Source organism: Cibotium barometz, chromosome 15, assembly GCF_041138505.1.
Source record: "Cibotium barometz isolate CiBa-2024 chromosome 15, ASM4113850v1, whole genome shotgun sequence".
NCBI lineage: Eukaryota > Viridiplantae > Streptophyta > Polypodiopsida > Cyatheales > Cibotiaceae > Cibotium > Cibotium barometz.
This window is the reverse complement of record NC_141060.1, coordinates 3,659,931-3,685,635: the sequence shown is the minus strand read 5'-3', so window position 1 is coordinate 3,685,635 and position 25,705 is coordinate 3,659,931. Positions and strand designations below refer to the sequence as shown.

The window sequence follows — 25,705 nt, the reverse complement described above, 5'->3', positions numbered from 1 at the left end:
GAACGTCGCGAGGAGGAGATTGGTCGGTACGTCAACCTAGTTAGCTCAGCTCGTGGCTCGGTGGGGACAACCAAGACTGTGGGCTTGCCCAAGGCTGTCATGGTTGGGAGGTGAGTCAAGCCCGCACCCCCTTGTTGTTTGTTTGTTTGTTTGTTTGTTTGCAGGATTCGAGTCTCGTACCAAGAACGATCACGAGGAGATCCGTGGGGAAATGACACTCTCTCATCCTGTGCCATGCAGTGGCTGCATCTCTGCTCATGAGTAGGCGGTATATATCCCAGTACTGTGCCTCCTCATATGCACGCCTCTTACGGCGTGTGCGGATCCTAATCTGTCGGCTCGCCTGTCTATGTGTAATGGTCCCATTGCTCTATGGGCACGGAGGTGTCTATATAGCTCTCTGCACTCATCATCATACCACCGATTCTGGGGCATGCTCCCAAATCTATCTGTGTGTGCAATGTATGTATGATGGGGGAAGCTGCGGGTGGCGGCCGTATGTAGTAGAGTTGACAGCTGGGTGGTGAGTGTGTCTAGAGTTGACAAGGGATCCATCTGGAATAGCCCGTCATATACATGATGCTCATATATGTCTGCCAAGTCATGGGTGAAGTAGAAAGTTGTGCCTGTGTGGGCTGTGTGGGTGCTGGTGTGGAGCTTGCCAGTGACAGTAAGAGGTACGTGTGATCCGCACCAATAGGATAGGGGGGGATGGTGAAAGATGTCACTGCCTGTGTGGTCTCCATGGACCCCATGATGTAGTCCATTGTGCTCATAGTCACCAGGGAACGGGAACGGATATGGGAACGAGGGGCCAATCCGGAACGGGAACGGGACCCCTTGCAATCCGGAACGGGATCCGGAACGACACGTTATCATATTTCAATACACATGAGTAGACAAATATACAATTAAAAGCAGGCAAAAAGAGACAAATATACAATTGAAAGTAGACAAAAAGAGACAAGAATTTGATAGCAAACTCAATGACCTTGTTCATATTTAGAAAACTAGAAGTACAATAGCTTGTACAATGTACAGCCACATAGTGAAAGCTAGATAGCTAAGAACAAAGAAACCTAAAGTCCTAGGTGATATCAAATAGGTGCAAAGATGTCAGCTAGATCATCCATAGATGCATCATGCATCGATGCAGGTGGAGGTGGAGGTGGAGGTGGAGGTGGAGGTGGAGGGTCGTCATCATCCGACTCAAACTGTGGCTCCATATCTATGAAGCTCTCATGGTCAAAGTCACCACTAGCAACCTGGGCTAATAGTCGCAAGTTGGCTGACACATACACAAGGTCATTTGTTCTGGTAGTGAGTAGCCGATTTCTCTTCTTCGAGGCAACATGGCTAAAAACACTCCATAGTTGCTCAATTGGAGAAGAACTTGCATTCTGACTGAGAATGCGCATTGCAAGCCGTTGTAGCTCTGGAGTACCCGATCCGTAGTTCTCCCACCAAAGAGCACCTCCCATAAGTGTCCTATCTTGCTGGGCATCTGCTGAACCAAAATTACCTGTCTTTGCTCTGTACTTTCCCAAATCAATTCTAATCTTGCTTCTCATCGTAGCATCAGGCACCAATCTGGCAAGGATTTTGTCCCAGCCATTTGTGACTTCTTCATCCGATTCCTGGCCTTTGCCTTGAAACTCTGGATCAATCATAAATGCAGCTGCATGCATTGGTGAGTGATATCGGTCCCACCTTGCTTGACACAAACTTTGAAGTTCTGCCTTCTTTGTTGTGTCGGGCTCCAAAGAAAGGATACGCTCCACCATCTTGTCCATGCCCTCATAAACTTTGCCAATGCAAGGTTTTTTCCCATCCACCATACGCAGCATGTAGATAATGGGCTTCGTAATGTTGACAACATGCTCAATCTTCACCCACAAAGGAGCATCCATGATGTGGGTGTAACAAGTTGTTCCTTGTGTGCTACGGGCAGTGGGCCACGTGCTCCACTCATCACTCACTACAAGCTGCTTGAGAATGTTATGGAGTGCAACTAGCCTCTCTAGCATAATAAAATTATATGCAAAACGAGTTTCCGAATATTTTTTAAGATCCAAGTTTGGGGATCTTTTCCTAAACTCGGAGAGGCTAAATGTGTGCCGAGTGATGAATGAAACTGTCTTTTCCCTTTGCTATGCATGGTGCTACCCATGAAAGACCATCAATGTCTTTCAGAAGATTATTCAAGCCATGTGCAATGCATGGAGTGAATGTGATGTGTGGATACCTTGCCAAAAGAAGGTCGCCTGCAGCTCAATTTGAGGCCTCCCCATCACCAATGACCTGGATCACATCTTGAGGACCCACTTGCTCAATTGCCTCTGCCCATTCCTCCACGATGACGTCGGCATACTTGCCCGTTGGAGAGGCATCATGGGAAGACACAAAAAATGTGTTCCCTCGAGAGTATGCGATGATGCCATGGATGGAGCGAGATTGGCTATCACTCCATCCATCACTAATGATGGAGACACCGTTGCGTTGCCACCCTTCCTTGACGTTTTGCATGGCTTGCTCAACAGCTTCCTTTTCCTTTGCCAAAAGCGTGGTTCGAAGGCTCTCCGAAGAAGGGGGAGTGTAGGTTGGTCCAAATTCAGCAATGAGACGAACCATTTCCCGAAAATAAGGGGACCTTGCCACATTGAAAGCGATGTGGTCATGGTAGAAGAACCTTGCAATAGATGCATCCACGGCTTCTCGTTTGCGTGGATTCCAAGAACCCGCAAGAGTTCTTTGCGTGCCTTTGGGGGGTGGCGGTTGATGCACGGAAGAAGAGCCTACGGATGTGGAGAAGTTGCTTGAAGGAGTTGTAAAGAATGATGGGTTCGCAGCCATAGCTCTTGGAGGAGGAGCACGAAAAATCACTTCATTATGCCTAGCTTCTAGCTCTCTCTTTTTCTCAGCTGAGATTGACAAGCATGGTTGGATTTCTTGTCCCGGCTCATGGATTAGGTGACCTCGAACTCGGTTGACTCCCCCATGTTTGGTGCTGCCACAATAGCGACATTTCCACTTCCTAGCTCCTCCGCCTTGATTGGCCTCAAGAATATCCACCTCATCCCACCATGACCATGCTTCGTTCTTCTTGGCTCTCTTGGTTCCCTTAGGAGGCATTATATGAGAGAGAGAGAGAGAGAGAGAGAGAGATTGTACTTGGCTTTGAGAGAGAGATTGTACAATGTACTTGGCTATGAGAGAGAGAAAGCTGTCTTGGTTCCCTTATGAGAGAGAGAGAGAGAGAGAGATTGTACTTGGCTATGAGAGAGAGAGATTGTACTTGAGTCTTGGCTATGCACATTGCACACTGTACTTGCAGCTGCACTGGATTTTATAAGTTCTCAGAGAGGTACGTTTTTTTTTTTAACGTTGATATTGACGTTTTTTTTTTGAACGTTGCAGGGCAGCCTGCAGGTCGTCTTTCAAGTTTCAACGTTTGTTTTTAACGTTGCATAATCTATTCGTTTTTTGATTTGTTTTTTTTTTAGGGGTCGGCGGCGGCGCTCAAAGCAGGTATCCGTTTTTTTTTTTTATACAACGGGTGCCCAAAACGTTGGGCACCCGTAACCCGTTCTATTCAAAAAAAAAAAAAAGGATACGCTATTACGCTGCCGGCTGCCATAACGTGGAAAAAAAAAACATTAATGTTGCCGTTTCGCGCATCAGGGGAAATAAAAAATAAAAACCACGTTGCTCCACGTTCCACCGTTCCCAAGGCGGCTTCCTCCACGTTCCCCCGTTCCACACCAGTGGAACGGCGTTCCCATGTGACTATGATTGTGCTACCCCCCCTGATCGTGGAAAGCATGTCAGTGCTCCTGAATCCTGCCACTGTCTCATCCCATTATAAATAACGAGATGGTGTCGCGCTCCCAGCTCAAGTAAGTGATGACCATATCTGGTGTTATCAGGCCCCATGTCCTCTGACACCCTGCAAGCTCCCGTGTCCTCCACCTCTAGTGTGTGTCTGTCGGCTCTGTGTCCGTGCATTGAAGTCCCCCATAAGGAGGACTTCCCCCCGGTTTGAGTAGTGTATGATCTCATCTGAAAGGGCTGCATATGGTGACTCTCCCAATGGCCCTATGTCCTCCTCCTCGCCTCTACTCTCATCCTTTCTGTCATGGCATATCTCGATCCTGATGAGACCATTAGAGCTTCCGTGTGACATTGGTATTAGAGCTTTAGGCTGTTTCTAAGATATTGTTGATGCCCATGTCCCGCCCGCCCTTATTGTATTACCCATGGATGAAACCATCGCCTGTTTTGATCTTTTGGTGGTGTGGTGACCACGCAACATTGTATCAGAGCATTAGGTTCAGCAATCGAAGTGCTGAAGTTTCCCAAATGAAGGTGCACAGGTCCAAGGTATAGGAAAAATGCACAGGAACAAGACCTACTGGAAGTAACAAACATGGAAGAAAATTCATGAGGTTGGTCAGGTTGTACAACATGACCCGCAAGAATGGTTTAGACATGATAGTCGGATGCCGCTTGGGGCATACTAGGAAAGGCTTTCAGAGTAATGGTTCCAAGGGATGAGGATCATCCACTGGGAGGGGTGCAAGGAAACCAAGGATCAGTCTTCTCAGGAAAGAAGATCGTGGAAGTGTTCAGGGACAAGGGACAAAGTGGAACCGCTGCATAGATTTACACTAGACTGTGGAGGGGAATGAGAGGATTGCAAGGTTTTCAATAGAAAGGTTGCAAGGTTTTGAAGGATGAAAGCGTGTGTTTTCATGAAGGGACAAAAGGGATGATGACACTCATCCATGGTCAAGGATTTGGAAGCCCATTATCAAGTTTAGTAGAGGGGGATGTTATGTGCATGGCAACATGGACATGCAGCCATGATTTAGGTTCGGTTAGGGCTTTTGTAGGCTTAGGATGGCACAGGAACAAGTGCAAGTCGACCAAGAGGGTTGAACCACACGTATGGAAGTCGGCAACATACATATGATTTATTCTCTCTTTTTGCAGGCAGGTCCGCTTGCTCTAGGGCATCATGTGAGACTATATAAAGGCTTATCAAATCATTGTGTTAATTGTCCCATGGGGATAGATCATAAGACTAGCATAGGCATAGGACTTTTTATTGTCAGGACTCCTTTTACATGTGCTTTAGGTCACCGGATTTGTACAGTCATACAAACACTTTTGATAATATTAATATATTGTAGATTAGGTGAAAACTCTGTGTTTTTCTCTCTCTTCTGTCCTCTCTCTTCTTTTGATAATATGAATATATTGTAGAGGGCTATCAGTGGGAGATTACATAAAGGGGGACCACATGGCAGAGCACATCGAGAGGATCTGGAGGTATAGCGGTACTCTTCAAGCGAGAGCTACAGGAGCGCCTACAGGTGGTAGCACGTGACCAGGAGTCTAGATACATGTGGATTAGACTGCAGCTCTCAGCAGACAGGGTGTTATACATTGCTCTATGCTACTCCCTAAATGCTTTTCACAAGAACACTGATGCAATAATGCAGAAAAGAAAAGGAGAGAAGAGAGAGAAAAACGTAGAGTTTTCACCTAATCTATAATATATATATTCATATTATCAAAAGTGTATGTATCACTGTAGTCTTATGATCTATCGGATATCCCCATGGGGGAACTAGACAATTAACACAATGATTTGATAAGCCTTTATATAGTCTCATATGATGCCCTAGAGCAGGCTGACTTGCTATCGGCCAACAGAAAGAGAGAATAAATCATATTTATGATGCCGACTTTCACGTGTGGTTCAACCCTCTTGGCCAACTGCTGTTTGTTCCCTTGGACTTGCTCCTATGCCATCCTAAGCCTACAAAATCCCTAACCAAACCTAAATCATGGCTGCAAATCTGGGTTAGCATGTCCATGTTGCCATGCACATGACATCCCCCTCTACTAAACTTGATGATGGGCTTCAAAATCCTTGACCATGGATGATTGTCATCATCCCTTTTCTCTCTTCATGAAAACCCACACTGTCATCCTTCAATGCCTTGCAACATTTCTATTGAAAACCTTGCAATCTTCTCATTCCCGTCCACAATCTGGTGTGGATCAATGCATCAGTTCCACTCAGTCCCCTATCCTTCATGCCTTGTCCCTGAACACTTCCACGTTCTTCTTTCCCGAGACTAATCCTTGTTTTCCTTGCACCACTCCCCGTGGATGATCCTCATCCCTTGGACCCGTTACTCTTAAAGCGTTTCCCAGTATGCACCAAGTGGCATCCGACTATCAGGTCTGCCATTCTTGCAGGTTATGCAGTACGACCTGACCAACCTCATGGCTTTTCTTCCATGTTAGCATTACTTCCAGTGGGTCTTCTATGCACTTTTCCTATACCTTGGACCTGTGCACCTTCATTTGGGAAACTTTAGCACTTAGCATTGTTGAACTTGATGCTCTGATACAATGTTGCTTGGTCACCACACCACCAAAAGATCAAGACACATGCGATGGTTTCATCCATGCACGATACAGTAAGTGTGGGTGGGACATGGGTAGCCACAATATCTCAGAACCAGCCTAAAGCTCTAATACCAATGTCACTAAGCTCTAATACCAATGTCACACAGAAGCTTCACCTAATCTATAATATATTCATATTATCAAAAGTGCATGTATGACTGTACAAATCCGGTGGCCTGAAGCACACCTAAAAGGCGTCCTGACTATGAAAACTCCTATGTCTATGCTAGTCTTATGATCTATCCCCAAGGGGGAACTAGACAATTAACACGATGATTTGATAAGCCTTTGTATAGTCTCACACGATGCCCTCGAGCAGGCCGACTTTCACACGTGTGGTTCAACCCACTTGGCCGACTGCTGTCCAGTCCCTTGGACTTTCTCATGTGCCATCCTGAGCCTACAAAAGCCCTAACCAAACCTAAATCATGGCTGCAAATCGGGGTAAGCATATCCATGTTGCCATGCACACAACAAAATTCGTGCCAGAGAACCTTTCGAAAGAGATGCTACTTCTGTTTTGATCCATAGTGCTTTAAGGTATTGACCTGCAATGGTTTGATAGCAACACTTGGAGCAGAAAAGATATACTCAGGTAGAACAATGGTGGGGCAGAGTGCAGCGCATGAATGAAGAGAGCGCTGGGTTAATGTTGAGCAGCATCAATGGCAACATTGTAGGAGGCTGTGTCAGTCTCACAGAGAAGAGAGTGGCGGAAGGATAACTGAAAAGGGTGTCTACTGTTAATAGTACAGTGCCACGTTGGAGTGGAGGCAATCTGCACAGGAGCAGCACAGGCGGGCCTAGGCATGCACTGCACAGGAGGTGCAGCAGAGCCGGAGTCCGCATAGAGCAGAGATGCGGGAGCCTAGAGAGGCAGTGGCGCCCAGAAGCAGCAGCAAGGCACCAAAATGCACGGGAGGTCCGTGAAGAGGAAGAGGTGGCAGGTGGCACACTGCTCGGATTGGTGACGTAGATGTGGAAGCTAGAGGCTACCAGAGACGACAGGCAGTGCTGCACTAGCAGCAGGGCGGCGCTGTTATGGTGGCGGCGCTGAACTGGCTACATTGGCACAGCGCTGGCAGTGTTGTGTTGGCTCTGGGCGGCATACAGCAGCAGCATACAGCAGTCAAAGTGGCACCTGTAGGCATCAGTGCACAACAGCAAGGAGGCGGCAGCTCGGTAGCAGCCTGACCTGCTCTGATACCACATGAAGATCTTTAGGGATACACAGGCCTAAGCTAAGGAGGACAAAAGATCTCAATGGTGCATGCAAGAGAGGAGAAAAGAAAGAAAAGAAAGAAAGTTGTATTAACGTCTTCAAAAGGCCAAAATGACCCATGAGACCAACATCATATCCATGAGGTACATCATCCTGGGTACAAAATAGTAATAAAGAAAGATAACCAAAATCTAGAACTATAAAATCTGATCTAGGTACATGAGCAGAGAGCTCTCATATCACCCTAATACATCCCTCATGAGCCGCTATGACATGGTGCTCAAGGTGGTAAAACTGAGCCAGCGCATGAAGGTCCTGTGATGGTGGGAGATGATGGCCCGGATCCTCTTGTGGTGGCGTGGCCGTGGGCAAGGGCCATGGGTCTGGGGCATCGAGCTCTGCATAACTCAGTGGCTCTGTCGAGTGTCACACCTCTTGACCGAGCGCTTGCACTAGCCTGTGGTCCATGTATGGTGGGTGGATTGGCCCTTGGAGTGCTGGTATGGAAGAAGTCGGTGAGAGCTCTCTGTGCTGGTCCTCAAGCAAGTACTGCTGATCTAGAACTCACTAAGGACTCCTTGTGTCTGCGGAGCTCTAGAAGAAAAAGTCATGGCATCTCTGATCCTGGAAAGTGGTATGAACCCAGCTCAGAAGAGGCAGTGGAACCTCCCCCGACTCTCATAGTATACAGGGCAAAGACAAATGACACAGACAAGTGACTGCACGGTACAATGATTTGATTATGATTGATATTTTAACCTTCAAAGTACAATGCCTTTTTATAGGCTGAATGCCTTATCTTTCTCGACACTCTGCTCATGACACTTGACCACACAAACACACTAGTGGCTAGAAGCCCCTGTTCACACACACACACACTTTCACCTCAACGAGGAGTTCACACACATGAACTCCGATTTTCCCAACAGAAGCGCCACCTCGAACGTACGACATCCAGAAAAACCCCCAAAAGCCAACGGGGCAGGGCATCCTCTAAGGTCTTAGCAAACCCACACTCGTTCGACTTCTTCCACTTGCCCTTCAGTGTGATGGCTAGGACTACGCCACTAGTGTCCACCGTCATAGGTAGCTTCAACCACTCAACCACATGGCAAATGATGTCCTCTGAGGCTCCTCCATCAAAGAGTATGGACACTGGATGTTCATGAATCATCTCTCGCCACATCACTGTATCATGTCAGCCCATGGCTACTAAGATCCTACCATACCGGGTCAAGTGAAGAGAAGTTGTGATCATCATTACTGTTGAGCAAACAAACTATCCTTCTCCTTGTTCTTCTCCTTGCCCTTACCATTCTACTTCTCTGTATTCTCTAGACATTCCTTTTCCAGTATGCTCGGTGGAATCACAATAAAAGCATTGCAAGCAGCTATCTCAATGCGACACTCTTCAGGGGTGAGGCAAGTCACCAACGCTCCCCCACTTGCCTTGTCCTTACCATCCTTGGCCTCCACTTGCTACTCTTATTTTTGCCTTTTTGCTGCCCCTGTTGTTGAGGCCCAGACTTGAAACTCTCGTGTCTCGAGATTATCAAGATGAACCACGTCCAAAAGATCATGGGGCCGATGTGCACGAACCACTACGTGCAAGAACAGTTTCAAACCACCCAAGAAATGCTCAACGGGCTCTGACTGTCAAACGGTCCTCGGAAGCATGAGCAAAAGCTTCCAGAAATGGGTGAGAGAGTCGATTATCGATTCGCTATGTTTCTACATTAAATGCTACTACGACTCATGTAACATCCCGGAAGGCCAATGATACACTGAGGATACATCCAGAATTTTCGTTTGATAGCATGCTTGTGGTCTACAAAATGTACGAGGGCAGGAATAGATATAGGAAGCCAGGCTGAGCAAACCAAAAAATGTTGATGTCACATTCATCACCGCATCCAATCGATCAATGTCTAAATCCTACACTAGGGCCACACTGTACAAAGATCAAAAGTCCATGATGTTATAGTCTATGCTGGCTGGTAAGAAAGATGTCACTGAGTGAGCATTATGCGGACACCAGCAGTTGGGTTAGCAGAAGGGGATAAAGTGCAAATTTTGCTGTTAAAAATGCAAAGATAAACAGAGAAGAGAGAAGGAGATCCTACAGAATAAACTTATGGATGGGAGCCAGCAGTCCATTAGTGGCTAGCTGGGTAATAAATGGGCAGAAAATTGCAATAGGGCCAAGTTTACTAGCCCGATATTTTACAAATCTTCAATCCCAGTCTAACAGCTCCATGTTCCCCATCCGGGGGGGTGTGCGGCCTGTAGCAGAAGCAGACTACTTGAAGCAGCTCCAATCATTTGCAGCAGTGCAGCACACAATCAGGTTTCCGCAGCAGCCAACAGTACAAGCTGTTCCTTTTATCAGTGAAGCAAATACTCCGGCCCACTTGGCAATTGGGGACGCAGTGACAGTACCGTTGTAAAATCCCTTTCAATCCTTCTCACATATGCATACTGCAACCTGAGTAATATGAGTCACTTTCATCAGAATTTGTGTATACACTATACGATGCTTACCTCTAGTCTAGCTGGATGGTATCAAAATAGATTTCATGAGCCGCAACACGGTTTCATCACATGCAACTTATGCCTCTACATACATTCAAACAAATCTACACATTCGACTACAAAAAGAAAAGCAGCAACATCCTAAAAAGTACACTGAAAGGAAAAGAACAAGCTTTACCAGTCACAGAACGGAAGTTGAAGTCAGACAACCCCTTCACAGTTGAGTTTTGCCAGATTGCTTCCAAAGCTGGTACTATAGGAGTCACATCTGTCCCAGGGGCAAGAAATCCCAACCTAGTAAAATCATTAGCCATCTCCGTGTAATCTTCGTTTACCGCATGGACAACCGCATCAATGAGAATCTGCTTGTTTTGCTGTTTGGAACCCAAAAAAGCCACCCAAGAAAAAAACATGGGAATTTGTGATGTCCATGAAAACATAGTGTTGTCCTGTTCTTCACAAACAGGGCGGACGCCCTGGTGCTTCCAACTAGTCCACACAGGAATGAGCCATATACCTGACTCAGCACCGCAACATTCCCAAAGTCTACATAGGCAATCCGTCCATCTCGCATGGCAAAAATGTTCCCTGGATGTGGATCACCATGAAACAGTCCAAACTCAAGCAGTTGTCTCAGAGCTGCACTCACTCCCACAGTTATGAAAGCTGGCACATTTATCCCAGCATCTTTGATACCCTGCACCAAACAGAGATAAACCTTGAAAGCAATGCTAATTGTAAGCCTGAAACCTAGCAACGACGAGGCAGCCTAAAATATGTTTGAAATCTATACATTAACTGTGGAATGCACACAAAAAGAACAAGCATTATATAGAAAACCTGAGGATTGGTGCAACGTATTCCATCGATCCACTCCATTACAAGTACTCTTGACCCACTTAGATCTTGATATACTTCTGGTATCTTAACCGTTGCATCATCCTTGAAATTTTCCAAAAAATCCTTGATGTTGCGAGCCTCCTACACAGTAGAACCACAAATCCACCAGCACCTGCATTAAAAGCAGAAAATATCAACAGACCAACCGAATAAAAAAATTTGTGGCAAGGTTTTATATGGTTTGAAAAGAAAAAGATAAGAAAATCAGAGCATGCACATCAAGAACGTCCAGTTATAAGACTCACAAGAGTGTAGTCGAGCTCTTCTAGTAGTTTTTCACCAAACTCATCAACAATAAGCTCTGCATTGCAGCCCAGCTTCTTCAGACTTATGCCATTTAAGAAGGAAGCCAATGTCCTAAAAAGAAACAAATCCCTGTAGATTATGGGCTCTATCCCTGGCCGCTGAACCTGTAGAAATACAAGCCAGGAATGAGAATGGTGAACATAATCTCTATTAATTAAGTCCAAAATTTTAGAAGCTGGCCTTAGAAGCCAAGAACCAGGATCCATTCAGATGCCACTTTCCAAGGCAAGCTCTTGAGAGGTTTAGAAGCCACTTTGAGTAAACATCAAAGCAAGTAATGGAGCTCTTTCCCCTCCCCCTCCCCCCCCTCCGTTTGTTGGGTATTCGAGCCTCATGTGTGTGTGTCCTCAGTCTCGTGTATGAGTCATCTGATATGTGTGTGTGTAACCTTATTCATGTGTATGTGTGTGAACACCCCATTATATCTGGACAGAGTTTATACAGCACTTCTCCTCTCTTGCATTTCTGTGTTTTCTGCTCTCAGTACTTTGTCTCATTTCCGCAGCACATTCCGATAGTAAGAAGGTAGCTACTTCCTTGGTGTATTGGGTCTCACCACCTTCCCTCCGAAGGAGGGTTTGTTAGGTATTCGGAACCTCATGTGCATGTGTCCGTCTCCTGTGTGAGTCATCTCGTGTGTGTGTGTGTGTGTGTGTGTGTGTGTGTGTGTGTAACCTTATTCATGTGTATGCGTGTGAACACCTACTTAGGTATGAACACCCCATTATATCTGGATAAGTGTGACATGTGTCCTATGTGTATTTGTGATTGTGATTTAAAAGATAAGGCCTATGCCGATAAAGGCATTGTTTCACATATATCAATCAAATCCCTATCAATGAGTCATGCAAATACTCTCTCTAAGAGCTTTGTTCTCTCTTTATCTCTCTTCTCTCTCTCCCATGGTTCACCATTGTCAACACTGTTGCATGCCTGTCTCCCACTCCTTTGTCCCCCCTTTGACTGTGATGTGCTTTGCCCCTCTTCCTCACCATCGCCATTGCCTCCCCCCCTTCCTCTTGTGTGACAAAAGAGGCCCAAAATGGGCAGCAAAAAGGGCCCAAGAAGGCCCTCTATATTCATGTTACAAAGGCCTAAAAAGATCTTTTCTCCAGGTCGGCCAGGCTGGCCAACAGCCAGCCGACCTGGCTTTTTGAGGGGCCAGCACCATATAAGCTCCACGCTGCCCCTCCTTTAGCTTGATTATCATCGTGCACCAATTCAGCAGCAACCACTGATTCAGGCAGTGCCCTGCTCCGCCCTGTTGCTGCAGCACATCAACGCTATCATCTTGATTCAGCATCGGTGCCCTGCTCCAGCAGCACGCCATTCTAGTGTGTGTAATATGCGGAAGCTTCGGAGAAGGATCGGTACTTCAAAACTCAGAAATCAGCACTCTTTTCGCGACGGAATTAACGCACAAACTGAAAGGAGATGTGCAGAAAATAGAGAGAGAAGGGGAAGATGGAGAGGACACAGTATTGGGTCCCAATTACCCTCTGTAGGGCCCCCACCACGGATGGTGTATTTGCTTTATTAGAATGATGTAAATCTGAATACAAATACAGAAATCTTGACCTTTTCTTGGCTGGGAAATCCCTGCCCTTGACCTTCAGAAGTCCACCCCTTTGCTTGGCAATCTCCTTGGCTTGACTGGCCCTTGATTGGCTTGAGCACTTGGTGAAAACTGAGATGCCTTCATTGTTTCTTGGCTGGAGTATTTATACTCCCCTTAGCATCCAGTCGGCCAGCTTTATAAAAGCCTCACGACTAGGTCTTTAGCAATAATATGCTTTCACACTATGCAACCTGCTGGCCACTCTGCGCATGCCTGCTGGGACAGTGCCAGGCTGCTGGGCAGCCCTGTGCATGGGTGTGGGACTGCCCCCCACACCTGGCCGACCTGCTGGGTGGGGCTTTTAGCCCTGTCGGCTGCCTGTCCAGAAGCCCTAGGGCTGGCCGACAGCCCTTCCAGCCCATGCCATGGCTGGTGGGCACAGCCTGGGCCCTCCTGGCCCCTTGGGGGTGGTTCTACATCTCCCCCATGCCCACACTAAGAGTGCAAATCTTCGCACTGGGGTAGCCCTATGGGCTGGCCCCATCTCTACATGCAAACCTACAAGCCCACAGAGGTCTGGCATCCGGTTGCAAACTAGATACACAGAACATCTGACATCATTCCAGAGGGAGACTCAGAGCGCGGACTGGCACTGTTTCATGTGCAGGACAGTGCACACCTGACCTTGGACTCATGTGCAGGACAATGCACACCTGACCTCGGACGACTGAGATGGATCCCTGGCTGTCTCGTCTCGGACTGGGCTCACATGGGACCAGTTCACCACCATCCCAGGTCCTGCACCTTCTGTACAGAAATGTCTACGTGGCATCCAAGTGCGGGATGCACGTGACATCCCCTTCTGCTTAACTTGACGGAAGCTGCATAGCCTCCAAATAATCCGTCAATAATGCCGGATAGTCTTCGAAAAATTCTTTGTCGAGCCATACCGCTTCATGAGTTCCTCGGTCCTAAAACTTCGTGAGGAACCGTCGTATTCTTCGGCCTGAGCCATGCTTGAAACGGTGCAGAAGGATCTATTCTGGAACCATTACTTCTGCTTCATCAATAATGTCTGGTTCCGCTTTCATCTTTGACCTCTGAAGGGGGTGGACCTACATATGGCTTTAACCAACTGACATGAAATACATCGTGCATAGTCCAACTCGGAGGTAGCTTTAACTGCATAGACACCTCATTAATCTTTTTCCGGATGGAAAAATGGTCCGAAGCTCCTGAAAGACAACTTTGGGCATCATTTGCCCACCTGCTTCAATCTTTGCTTCATAATCCGAAGATACACCCAATCCCCTTCCGAAAACTTCATGTCCCTTCGGTCTTTATTGGCCTGTCGAGTGTAGGCCTCTTGTGCTTTAGCCAATCTATCTTTCACGGACTCTAGGATCTCCTGGTAAGACTCCGTCACTCTGTTCGCCTCAGATACTGAAGACAAAGTCTTGGTTAACAACGACTGGAAAGGCCTTCCAAACGCTGCCTCATATGGAGTCCTGCCAATAGCTGAAGAAAAAGAGTCATTCAAAACAGCTTGAACTAAAGGCAAAAACGATTCCCACTTACCTTGCTGATCGTGGACATAACACTTCAGCACATCAAAGGCCAACTGGTTGTATATCTCTGTCTGGCCATCTATCTGTGGGTGGAATGCACTGGAAAAATTCAACTTAGTACCAAAATTATCAAACAATGCCCTCCAAAAATGACTGGTAAACTTGGCATCTCGGTCTGACACTATGGTCCTAGGAATCCCGCCAATCGGGTACCAATGCCGAATGAATAGCTGGGCAACATCCTCGGCAGTCACATTGGCCCTGCAAGGAATAAGCATAACAAATTTGCTGAACCTATCAACAATAGTTAAACACTGCGTATTACGCTTACTCGGACTGGGAGGCAGATTTGTGACAAAGTCCATCGAAATGTCCTGGAAAGGACCCTCAGGAATTGGCAAAGGCTGTAACAACCCTATCTTCTTTCCACGAGGAGCTTTCACCTTTTGACAAATGTCACAGCGTTGTACATATGTAAACACATCACGCCTCATCTTTGGCCAATAGTATTGTCGTTCTAATTTCTCCAGAGTCGAATTCATGCCCCTATGACCACCTGTAATGGCGTCATGGGCATCATGGAGAAGAGCTGCCCGAAATGATTTCATGACACATAGTCGGCCTTTGTAGAAAAGCCAACCATCGCGTATCAAAAAATGGCATGGTCCTGTGGCATCCAATGCCTGTTCCCACTGTGTACCGAATTCCTCGGAATCCGCGTACGTGTGCTTCATGTCTTCTAGTCCTGTACCAACAAGGTCAAGTCTAGTGGTCTGAATCGCAGATACTTGTCCCTTCCTGCTCAAAGCATCGGCCACTGGATTGGCCTTTCTTGGAAGGTACTCAATCATACCACCGAACTATTGGAATATCTGACTCCAGCGGTGTTGTCGATCACTCCACTGTGCACTTGGCATCGCCTGATTCCAGCGCAATGCCTGATGGTCAGTGCGAACCTCGAAGTCACGGCCATACAGGAAATGTTTCCAATGTTTCAAGGCCTGTATAACTGCTAGGAGTTCACGATCATAGACTGAGTAGTTCTTTTCGGCGGGCAGTAACTTACGAGACATGTAAGCTACCGGATGACCATTCTGTTGCAATACACCTCCAATTGCGATGTTACTCGCATCGGTGATCACTTGAAATGGTTCGTCCCACGAGGCAAGGGCTAAACAAGGCACTTCTGACAAAGCCACCTTGAGGTTTTGGAATGCCTCCAACGCTCGTGGAGTCATTCGAACCTTTTGCCTTCTTGTTTTCACTCCCTTTAGCAGATCGGTGAGGTCTACCGAGAGATCAGAAAACTTGTCAATGTGGGTGAAATATGCCTGGCATATACCCACAAATGCCGAATTGTAGACACAAGGTCGAAATTTTATTGGCAAACTGAAGGACTGGTTGCGCATACTGACGCGCTTCCCTGAACTCGTCTTCGAGTCACTCAAGGTAGTGGGGCGGTAGAAACCGCTGCTTAAGGTCGCGGACGAACTCGTCCCACACATAAGCTGCCATACCTGGTCTGGTGTGGGCATGAGCCCACTGAGTCCACCAAGAAATGGCCTCACCTTCCAAGTACCAACTAGCTAAGATCACTTTGTCAGTATCTGTTTTCCTAACTGCGGCAAAGTAAGCTTCAAATTGATGTAACCATGAATAAATAGTGGGATCGAGTTTACCATTATACTTACTGAAATTCATTTTCTCGGGAAAATGATTGGAGGGCGCCGCTGGTGTCAATCTGGCGTCCAAAGCTCTGAGGTAACGCTCGTGTTCCACTCGTCGCATGGCGTCGTCTTCTCGTTGTCGAATCTCCAATGCACGCATCTGCATCTCAAGCAAGGAGCTTGGCTGCGGCTGTGACCCCACGAGAGGGTCCCTGTGACGAGGATCTGGTATCTGGGATACGGAAGGAGAGGGAGGAGGAGATGGAAAACGCGACGCTGGAGAGCGAGAACACTCCTCCAGAGCCAAAATCCGCGCCTTCTGCTCATCCAACTTGGTTGTCTGGTCTGCGATTGCTCGCATCATCTGCTGGAACATGTCTGTGACACTCAAGCCGGGTGCCCTCGCTGGGCTGCCTGGTGCACTCTGGTCCCATGGTTCTAGTTCTCTCTCGTCGCCAAAGCTCGCCATAGCGGGAAAATGCAATTCCTTTCCGGAACGCAATCTGACCATCCACTATCTGTGTGGGAGACTTCCGGAGACTAAAAACCAACCGTCCTTCGAGGGACAGGAGTCACTCCGAAAGGGGTAGTCCACCGGCGTCTAAAAACCAACCACACGAGCGAAAAAAATTTATGGTTTTCTTTGCTGAATCTTTGTCCTTGAAGTAGGCTCTGATACCACTGTAATATGCGGAAGCTTCGGAGAAGGATCGGTACTTCAAAACTCAGAAATCAGCACTCTTTTCGCGACGAAATTAACGCACAAATTGAAAGGAGATGTGCAGAAAATAGAGAGAGAAGGGGAAGATGGAGAGGACACAGTATTGGGTCCCAATTACCCTCTGTAGGGCCCCCACCACGGATGGTGTATTTGCTTTATTAGAATGATGTAAATCTGAATACAAATACAGAAATCTTGACCTTTTCTTGGCTGGGAAATCCCTGCCCTTGACCTTCAGAAGTCCACCCCTTTGCTTGGCAATCTCCTTGGCTTGACTGGCCCTTGATTGGCTTGAGCACTTGGTGAAAACTCACATGCCTTCATTGTTTCTTGGCTGGAGTATTTATACTCCCCTTAGCATCCAGCCGGCCAGCTTTATAAAAGCCTCACGACTAGGTCTTTAGCAATAATATGCTTTCACACTATGCAACCTGCTGGCCACTCTGCGCATGCCTGCTGGGACAGTGCCAGGCTGCTGGGCAGCCCTGTGCATGGGTGTGGGACTGCCCCCCACACCTGGCCGACCTGCTGGGTGGGGCTTTTAGCCCTGTCGGCTGCCTGTCCAGAAGCCCTAGGGCTGGCCGACAGCCCTTCCAGCCCATGCCATGGCTGGTGGGCACAGCCTGGGCCCTCCTGGCCCCTTGGGGGTGGTTCTACATCTCCCCCATGCCCACACTAAGAGTGCAAATCTTCGCACTGGGGTAGCCCTATGGGCTGGCCCCATCTCTACATGCAAACCTACATGCCCACAGAGGTCTGGCATCCGGTTGCAAACTAGATACACAGAACATCTGACATCATTCCAGAGGGAGACTCACAGCGCGGACTGGCACTGTTTCATGTGCAGGACAGTGCACACCTGACCTTGGACTCATGTGCAGGACAATGCACACCTGACCTCGGACGACTGAGATGGATCCCTGGCTGACTCGTCCCAGACTGGGCTCACATGGGACCAATTCACCATCCCAGGTCCTGCACCTTCTGTACAGAAATGTCTACGTGGCATCCAAGTGAGGGATGCACGTGACAGTGTGGCGCCCTGCTCCAACAGCATACAGCAGCCACGCCCACGACTGATCCAGGCAGCGCCCTACTCAGCCACAGCAGTCATCGCCCTGGTGATACCGCTGCCGCCCTACCCTGTGCGCAGCACCCTGTACCTCCATAAACAACAGACTTGCGTTTCGCAGGCCCTGCTCAGCACCCTGCATTCGCAGCCCTCTACATCACTCGGAGTGCCACTACAGTCCCCGACGCGAGCCTTCGTCACTCATCAACCGTGCTGTTGCTCCGACTTGCTTCATCGCCAAGTCTACTTCCTCAGGGTCACTTCATCAGTGCCTCACATAGAGGCCTTCTTGTACTGGATTACATTCACCATTATAAATATATTCATTCATCCATTTCATGCTGTGTTGATTTGCTCTGATCTCTCGCACATCAGGTTCTTTTGTCCTTTTGCCCTCACATGGTATCAGAGCTATCATGAGCAAAGGGAACGAAGACTATCCTCATAACCTTGGCTGGTTAGATGAGCATGTATCTTATCATACCAAGCTCTTGGAGCTTGCTTTAACCCCTACAATGCTTTGTGCAACCAGCATACTTTATGTTCCTCACCAAGAACAACAAAACCAATGGGCTGATTTACATATACTTCCTCCTGTAAATCCCGCTCTTCTGAATCAAAGAGACCACCCATTGCGAATGCAGACTCCCCACGATGAACATTCAAAGCATGGCTGGAACTAGCCCTTGTTCTACCTGTGAGTGGAACTGCAAGTTTGCTTTCTTACAAAGTTTTCAGCAACCATCTTAGCACTGACTTGGCTGTGTCCATGGCTGTTTGCTCTTCCCTGACAAGATCTTCCACTTCTTCCATTGAAGGGGGCTGAATGGCTGGCTGGTCCACATGTTCTACATGTGGATTTTCTTGTGTAGGGGCTGGCTGATCTGAATCCCCCCTATATGCAAAGGTAAAAGTCCATCAAACATGTCTTGTATGCCTGTATCATTGCTTTTATACAAGCTGTACATGGGCTGTTGTGAATTTTCAGCAAATACCACATCTCTACTGACAAAAATCCTTCGTGTAGTTGGATTATAGAGACGATATCCTTTGCTCTCATTGCTGTAGCCCACAAAAATGCATTTAATTGCTTTGTCATCTAGCTTTGTTCGGAGTTGTTCTGGCACATGTGCATATGCCAAACACCCAAATGTACGCATGTAATCCACTGTTGGCTTTCGACTATACCAAGCCTCAAATGGTGTTATGGTTTTCAAAGCTTTTGTTGGACACCTGTTCAACACATGAGTTGCACACATTATGGCTTCCATCCAAAATTTGTGAGGCAACTTCTGTGCTTTCACCATGCATCTTGCCATCTCCATTAGAGATCTATTTTTCCTTTCAGCTACACCATTCTGCTGCGGTGTATAAGGCACAGTACATTGGTGTTTGATGCCCTTTTGAAGCATATAATCTTTGAATGCATTTGACATGTATTCTCCACCTCTATCTGAGCGGAGTGTTTGGACTTTACATGCACACATATTTTCAGCCATTGCTACAAAGTGTCGAAAGCATGTAAACACATCTGCTTTCACTTTCAAAGGGTAAGCCCAAGCAAACCTGGAGTAGTCATCAATGAATGTGACGAAGTAAAGATGCCCCCCTATGGATGGTGTCCGCATTGGACCACATACATCACTATGTATGAGCTGTAATTTCCTTTCAGCTCTAACAGCTCCATCTTTGGGGAATGGTTTTCGTTGCATCTTTCCCAAAATACACCCCTCACATACATGTCTTGGTGGAGACTCAAGAGGCGGCATATTATCAACCATATGATGCTTCTGCAAAAGCATCAAACTCTGAAAATTTACATGCCCAAAACGAGCATGCCATAGCTCTGCGTCATGCATAGCAGGAGTGTGGGCAGCCACTCTATTTGCATCATAAGTGCGCTTGTCATAGCTGTCCAGCTTATACAAGCCTTTGTATCGTGTTCCAAAAGTGACTATTTCATAACCCTTTAATGGGTCTTTTACCAAACACTTCCCGTCTTCAAATTCAACCTTTAAACCTTGGTCGTTTATGGCTGAGACGGAGAGCAGATTTTTCTTTATCCCTGGAACATACAATACATTTTTCATACATATATTGGCACCATTGGCTGCAATAAGTATGACATTACCAATTCCCTTTACTGGATATGTGGTATGATTTGCACATGATACAGTGCAGCCATTTGAAGCATAAACCAAGTGCTGAAATACATCTTTGCATGAAGTGATGTGGCTCGAAGCACCACTATCAAAATACCATGATGCATTCTGTCTGTCAGATGCAATGCAAGACATATCAGTGTCTGAAGCACTTGGTGTGTCACTAGTGCATGTGACCAAAAAAGTGTACTCTTCTTGGATTACATTAGCTGATTGCTGTGCTTTGTCATCAGAAGAGTCTGCTACTGCATTGCCTGCTTCTTTCCTTTTCTCTTTTGCAATCCGCTTCCTACATTCACTGATGTAGTGTCCAGGCTTATGGCAGTAGTGACATTTGCCCTTCTTTTTGGGCTTGTTTGCATCCCCTTTGTCAGACTTTTCACCACTAGAAGAGGGCTGTCCATGACCAACCTTGCTAGACTGTTGTCCCCCATGCCTAAAGCTCTTTGCTTTACCCTTATCCTTGGCTGTAATTGCCTTTTCTCCACCACGGTTGCTCGATAAGTTTGCTCTTGTTTGCTCTTCCTGCAAGAGTAAACCCACGAGCTCTTCAAAAGTGACGGGATCACCACCTCCTCTCATTGAGAGGTTGAGAGAGGTGTGAAAGCCCAGGTAGGAAGGCAGTAAAGAATGAAGAGTATTGGTGACCATCTGTCTGTCTGGGATAACCTCATCAATGTTGAGCAATTGTTCCTGCAAATCTTTCACTTTGGTGAGATGATCTGCCATGGAGTCACCCTCATCCATAGAAAGAAGATCCAATTGCCTCTTCAAGTAGGCAACTCTTGCCTCGTTGCGTACCTGATACATTGCTTCCAATGTGTCCCATGCAAGCTTCGATGTCTTGCATGAACGAATGTGCGGAATAATAGTCCTTTTCACTGAAAGGGCTATCAATGACATGGCCTGTGCATCTCTAGAGTCCCATCTCTTCTGCTCTTGTGTGGGAGCACCTCCCCTTTGAGGCGTGGCTGGCTGTATGGTATGTGGGCGTGTGTCATCACCACACACGATGCCCCAAAGCCCTTTGGCTACCAGCAAATTACGGATCATGAAACTCCAGAGGGAGTAGTTAGATCCATCCAGCTTGTCCTCCTGGGTGAGCACACCAAATACATCTGTAGCATTTTGTGCCATGTCAACAAAATATATCTGCAAGCAAACCAAGCACCAATGTGCACTGCTAGGCAACCAAATGTCCTGTGCAAATGTATGCCTGCAAACCAAAGCAAGTGTAAACCTGCACCAAATTATCCAATTACACACAATGTGTATACATACGCGACAAATCGCAGCTGTAATGCCCAATTACATGCTCCAATCAGAAAATCCCCAATTTTAATGCACTCCAATTGCTTCAATGTGCATCTAATTGGCCAATTTTGACCTCAATTTTGCAAACCCCCAAATTTCTGCAAATGAAAGAGGTTCAATTTGCTGATTTTGTCCTCAATTTCGAAAACCCCCCGCGTAGCAAAAGCGCTGGCGCGAACAGAGGTGACGAGGCGCTGGCGGCGAACACAGGTGACAGGGCGCTGGAGTCGGGCAGGACGGACGGCACGCTGGCAGCAACGTCGACGGCTACCCGAACAGGCGGCAGACATGAGTCGACAGCGACCCGAACAAAACGACCGTCGTGGGAACAGCAACCGGCGTCAGGCGTAACGGGGAGGGCGTGGTCAAACCTGGGCGATGGCGACCAAGGCCGGAACGCAACGGGTCTGACCGTCGACGGCTCTGGGCAGCGGATGGAAGCGCTGACGGAAAACGCCGGCTGACTGCAGAGGGCGGTGCTGCCTGCGAGCTAGGCGGCGGTGGTGGGCTCCCCACTAGTGCCACCCGACTCTGGTGGCCGGACGGAGGAGTGTCGACGGAAGCAGGCAGTCCGACGACGGAAAAACGCAGGCGACGGACGGAATGACAGTTTTCGACGGAATTTCGGCAACGGATTTCCACAGTCAGCAGCAATTTTTCTTGGGGCAAAAATCCACAGGCAGCTCCCTGCTCTGATACCAAATGTCGGGTGTTGGACTCACACACTCACACACACAAACCTGCACATTAGGGTTAGGTGCAGGGTAGAGAAGCTCACACACAGAAATGAGAGAGAGAGAGGGAGAGCCAAAAGTGTGGTATCCACAAAATGCAAGTCTACCCTTGCATGTGTGCCACATCCATATAATATAGAAGTACAAAATATTATATGTTAGAGTGTCCTTTCACACTTGATGTCCAAGGGGAAAAACCACATGGGAAAAAGTGCCCTTGGTTAAGCCCTGTTCACACATAGCACTACCATAAGTGAGCATATGCCTACAACACTTGATTATTCTTGCATCTTGCATTGTGTGGTTGAAAAAAGTGGTAAATCGAGATCTCTTGGGGCCCGCACAAGTTATAGAGGAGGTTAAGCTAGAGAGGTCCGCTACTCCAGGGAATGGCTAAGTCGATGTCGTGGATAAGGTTCCCCAAACCCATGAGTTGAAGATGTTGAAGAGAGGCTAAGCTATGGTGGAGAATACCTAGAGTCTATCCAGGGTGGCCCCCTGAAACAAGAGGCTGACCTTCTGGACAGCCCTATCCAGAGCTGTAGCAGCAGCACCAGGGGAAGGAGAACTCCCACATCTCAATGAGTTGGCAGATCTTTGGGTCCTGTATGAGGCAATCTGGGATCCTGCAGAAAGTTGACGGTCTTGCTACCACAGGTCACCAAGATGCAAGAGAACCAGGGCAAGGTCAGAAAAGGTGGTGCCGGCTAGGATGCCAACGGAGCCACCTCAGTCACATGCCCACACATCAAGATAAAAGCAGTCCAATTGAGCAAGATTGGGACCCAGGTCCTAGTAGTCCGACCTGGAGAAAAGCAAGCTGTGCGAGGTACATCCATAATCAAGAAAATGCTACGCATCCTAGTTCCTCATGGTGAAGATCAACTCCTCCCCAATCAGCGCACTCCGCTCCAGCTACAATAAAGTGTGAACTGCCTTGTCACCGGTCCTCTACCACAAGTTGCACACCAAATACCCTTAGGGTATCCGTATTTTTCGAGCTTGTTGCCCTGAACGAGAAGGGCTGGCTAACAGACCTGCAGCTAAGGCTCGCAGCTAAGAGTAGGCCCTCCCCATAGAAAGCCCCAGGGCATCCCACATTTAGCATTCTTCCCAAAAGCACAGATCTTAGCAGTTCAAGTTGTATGAGAGCAGAATGAAGCCTTGCAGTACAATCCAATTCCAAATTTAGCCTCCAGTAAGGTGTGCAGCCTTGCTTGAATGAGAGCAGAATGAAGCCTTGCAGTTCAAGTTGTATGAGAGCAGAATGAAGCCTTGCAGTACAATCCAATTCCAAATTTAGCCTCCAGTAAGGTGTGCAGCCTTGCTTGAATGAAGGTGAAGAGCTTCAGAAGCATGTCATAGTTTGGTCCTACAGTTTGCTCCTATGTACAACTCTAAAGGAAGGGAGAGGGGGAGAAGGGAAGCGCATTGGCATCCATGCAATACATTTAAAAAAGGAACTAGTCATAGGACCCATCAATTGATATAGCATAGCCAAATAAATGTTTGACTTTGTCTTTTAAAAGGAAATTTGAAGTGCAAGTGCACTTGAAACACTCACACACACCACCATATATATATATATATCATTTACAAAATTGCCAACAAGTGCTAGCCCAGTCAGTAAGGGTGTTTGTTTTCCTAGCAAGAGGTTGCAGGTTCAAGCCTACCTGGTAATCAACCATTATAAAAAAAGGCACGAAGCAGAAATACCTTAATAGCAACCTCTTTTCCTGAGCTGCGAAGTGTGGCCCTGTAAACTTGCCCTAAGCTTGCAGCCGCCACAGTTTCTGCTGATATTATGCTGAACAACTGCTCAAGTGGTGCACCTAGCTGCTCCTCTATGATCTCAAAGGCAACCTGCATGCATACGTGAGGCATGTTATAGAATGCACAAAGCACTAAACAAATGGTCACAACTGTTCATCCAAATAAAAAGCAAGCTGAATCTGCTATACATTGGAACTTGGCCAAAATCACACCTTATTAGGAAATGCTGGCACATCATCCTGCAGGATGCAAAGCTCATTCATATAGTCTTCACGAATGATGTCTGGCCTGTTTGCGAGCACCTGCAAGAAGGTAAAGGAGATCAACAACAGCTCTGTTATGCTTAAGTTTGTCATGTAGAAAATCCACCAAGAAAATGGCTCTGTTATTTTCAAAGCCTTGAACTTGAAAGTGTACCTGCCCTGCTTTGATGAAAGAGGGTCCTAGGTCACACAACAAATTCCTGAGCTGCCCAGCTCTATAGGGCACCATTTCTTCACCCTTGCCAATGAGGCAATCATAGGAGAGGCTGCTCCAGTAGTAGCCTAGTTTCAAGAGGATCTCAGCACCACGTGATACAACGGAAAAGAAGGCTCGAGGTGAATCTAAAACCTTCTGTCGGACCTGTTCCAGACGAGCTCACTCATTTCAAAACCACATGCAAAACCTAATTGGATTTTATGAAAACTCCTGGAGATTTTCTCGTCTCAAATGACCTCAAGATATTTGTTTAATTTTATATCAGTCAGAAAATTTTAAAAAACGGTTCCGGGAAAAAAAAGTGTAGCTGAAGGAAAAGCTTGCCCCTTCTGGTGTATATTTTCTGAAAGGGATGCAAACACCCCGTTCCAAGTCAAGGACATCCATGGCTGTGCTGGACTTCTCCTCCATCGGTGTTTTCACGAAAGCGTTTTCTAGGGTTCCACGGCGCTTCAAAACGGACCCTTTTACAGAAGAACCACCTTTCATCTGTGTGGTAGCAGAAGAAACCGCAAAGACCTCGCCATTTCTCCGAGCAGAAGGTTTCCCCCTGCTCAAAGCTTCTGCAAAAACGACAAACTCTGTGTACAGTCTTGTTCCCAGAAAACTGCCTCTGTAGCCATGGTTGCTTTCCTGTGTATCTGAAGCGAATGGGTGCGAGCGCAGCCCTAGAAAGGGATCGGATGATGCAGTGGCCATGGCGATCTATATCCCTAACCCTAAAAACTGCTCTCAATATAACTGTCTGAGATGCAGAAACCAAGCTGCACTCCCTGTGTAAGTGGAAAATGAAACCGTTAAACCTGCTATTGTGTATGGGATGCAAACCCTAACAATAAAAAATGCAAATGTCTGAGATGCAAACCCTGACCCTCATCAGCGTCTACAAAACTACCACGCGAGGGTATTGTGATTTCTTTATTTCCTATTTTTTTTGTGGATTGTATTTGCAGTTTCTGGCTGAGAAAAGAATGGCTCCAGTCTGCTCGCTTTTCTGGAGATAGTGCACACGTGGAAAGGCTGGTGGCCAGTACATCCGTGCGTATTACGTAAGTTATTTGTGATCAGAGAGTTGACTTCCACTGTCTGCTTGCTTTTCTGGAGATAGTGCACACGTGGAAAGGCTGGTGGCCAGTACATCCGTGCGTATTACGTAAGTTATTTGTGATCAGAGGGTTGACTTCCATTGTCGGATCATTTGCTGACGTGTGTG

The 25,705-nt window shown here is 47.1% G+C and overlaps 1 protein-coding gene across 3 annotated transcripts in view; it reads right to left on the bottom strand.

Annotated features, from left to right (window-relative positions):
- LOC147630864 (protein ACTIVITY OF BC1 COMPLEX KINASE 1, chloroplastic-like) overlaps positions 1-25,461 on the bottom strand; it is a 41,345-nt gene extending 15,884 nt beyond the window's left edge. For all 3 annotated transcript variants that reach the window (XR_015267492.1, XM_086809241.1, XM_086809240.1), the window contains exons 1-8: positions 24,817-25,461; positions 24,430-24,636; positions 24,225-24,314; positions 23,956-24,102; positions 11,383-11,547; positions 11,078-11,218; positions 10,755-10,934; positions 10,416-10,611 (exon numbers count right to left, since the gene is read on the bottom strand). Coding sequence is in view for 2 of the 3 variants with exons in the window: in XM_086809241.1 (XP_086665367.1) it covers positions 10,416-10,611; positions 10,755-10,934; positions 11,078-11,218; positions 11,383-11,547; positions 23,956-24,102; positions 24,225-24,314; positions 24,430-24,636; positions 24,817-25,191 (1,501 nt within the window). In the remaining variant the exon portion in view is untranslated. The remainder of the gene's footprint in view (positions 1-10,415; positions 10,612-10,754; positions 10,935-11,077; positions 11,219-11,382; positions 11,548-23,955; positions 24,103-24,224; positions 24,315-24,429; positions 24,637-24,816) is intronic.
- Positions 25,462-25,705: the final 244 nt, after the last annotated feature.